At 51.8% G+C, this 1978-nt stretch overlaps 1 protein-coding gene across 1 annotated transcript; it reads left to right on the forward strand.

Moving 5' to 3' along the window:
* The first annotated feature begins 455 nt into the window (after nt 1–455).
* Nucleotides 456–959, forward strand: LOC135103188 (uncharacterized). Its single transcript, XM_064009281.1, has one exon. It carries the CDS (start codon nt 456–458, stop codon nt 957–959), a length of 504 nt encoding a protein of 167 aa, XP_063865351.1.
* Nucleotides 960–1978: the final 1019 nt, after the last annotated feature.

Genomic DNA, 1978 nt, shown 5'->3' on the forward strand with positions numbered 1-1978 from the left:
GTTTCATTTTGTGCTTCTCCGTCTGCTCATGCTTTTGAATAATGGAGAGTCTTGGTTTTAAATTGCAGAAGCATAGCTTGCAATATGCATCGCCTCGGCCATCTGGTGCTTCCTTCACCCACAAGAAGGTTCTTTCCCACTCACACTTGTAGTTTCTCTGGCTGTCGTAGAAACCTTTCCACTTCGGCATTGTGATGGTACCTGTAAAACATTTGGCTTTTTTTAACTTAATCTAACCGAACCTAACCTATGCTAAGCGGTAAATTTTTACAAAAAGGCCCGTCTGGCGCCGCACAACGGCCATCTCACGCGGCGGGACAACCTACTTTTTATCGCCACTGAAGGGGTTAATCATTATTTATGTGCATTTTTTCGGTATTAATTTGGTATTACACCGGGATGATGAGTTAATCCAGCGACTCATATCCTTGGACGACAAGTGCTCCCTACAGGAGATGGTCACGGCCTGCCGCTCCTACGAGGCAGCCAGATGCCCCATGTCTGACATCCGTGCCCAGCCTACACAGGTGAGAGCCTTAACCCAGCACCAGAAGAGTAAGAAACAGAAGAATCTCGATAAGCAACCTCCGCAACAGTCGACAGCGAAGACAGCAGAACTGTGCCAGTGCTGTGCAAGGTACCATGAGACAGGGGCCTGCCCTGCAGCCCAGGTCACCTGTCGTAACTGTGGTCGCCAAGGCCACTTCGCATCCACTGTCAAGTGCCCTGCCAGCAAAGCTCAGTGCCGTCTCTGCTCCCGTATCGGCCACTTTGATAGTTGTTGCAAGAAGGTATCCCGTCAGAACCACAAGCAGGGTAGTACTGATGGTGCTCCCACCCCTTCGCAACAAAAATCCAAGCAGCTCTCCTGCCGTCGCGTGATATCTCCCAGCCCGGCAGTACCTAACACGTCAGTGTTCTCGTCACCCATGGTGGTAAGTCGTCGCACTTGCGGATGATGACTGACACCGGCGCTGATATCACTATGATCGGCCCACAACACCTGAGGAGTCTTCAGATTCCTTTGAGCCAGCTACAGACCCCCCCAGAAACCACTACACTCACAGCTGACGGTTCTGAAATGGCTCCCGCCCTCGGAATGCTCACGGCCACTCTAACTCTAGGCGAGAAGTCGTGTTTAGCTGAAATCCGGGTACACAAGGATATCCAGACTCCACTTCTCTCCCGCGGCCACTGTCAAGCGTTGGCCATCATCTCCAAGGACTTCCCCAAGCCAATCTTGGAAGTAAAGCATGCCAAGAAGTGCGTGGAGCTCCCGGTCTCTAGCAACACACCACCTTCAGAAGCTAAGGCGTACTTTTTGAAGGAGTTCCAGGACGTTCTTGTGGACAAGGCAGCCTTAGAGTCCACACCACTCAAACCTATGGTGGGTTCACCTATGAGAATCCATCTCAAGGATGGTGCAGTGCCTTTTGCCATCCATACTGCCCGGCAGATCCCCCTGGCTTTCAGAGGTCAAGTTCAAGAAGAGCTCGAATCCATGGTATCTCAAGGGATCATTCGACCTGCAGGTGATGAACCCTCCGAGTGGTGTCACCCACTGGTCGCCGTGGCTAAACCTAAGGGAGGTGTAAGGATCACGACAGATCTGTCCAAACTCAACTCAAAAATCGCCCGACCAGCTCATCCATCGCCTACACCCTTTGCCGCTGTTCGTAGCGTGGATGCCACAGCCCATTACTTCTCGACGATGGATGCTCTCTGCGGTTACTGGCAGATCGAGCTTGCTGAGGAAGACAGACACCTTACCACCTTCATAACACCACATGGTAGGTTCCAGTACTGCAGGGGACCGATGGGATTCGCAGCGACAGGTGATGCCTATTGCTTGTGAGGTGATGCAGCTCTACAAGGTATCAAGAATTGTGTGAAAGTGGTTGACGACATCTTACTGTATGATGCCGACTACACCACTCACCTGAGCCGCATCCACCAAGTTCTCACCAGATGTCGCGAA

This window comes from Scylla paramamosain, chromosome 8 (assembly GCF_035594125.1).
Source record: "Scylla paramamosain isolate STU-SP2022 chromosome 8, ASM3559412v1, whole genome shotgun sequence".
Classification (NCBI taxonomy): Eukaryota; Metazoa; Arthropoda; class Malacostraca; order Decapoda; family Portunidae; genus Scylla; species Scylla paramamosain.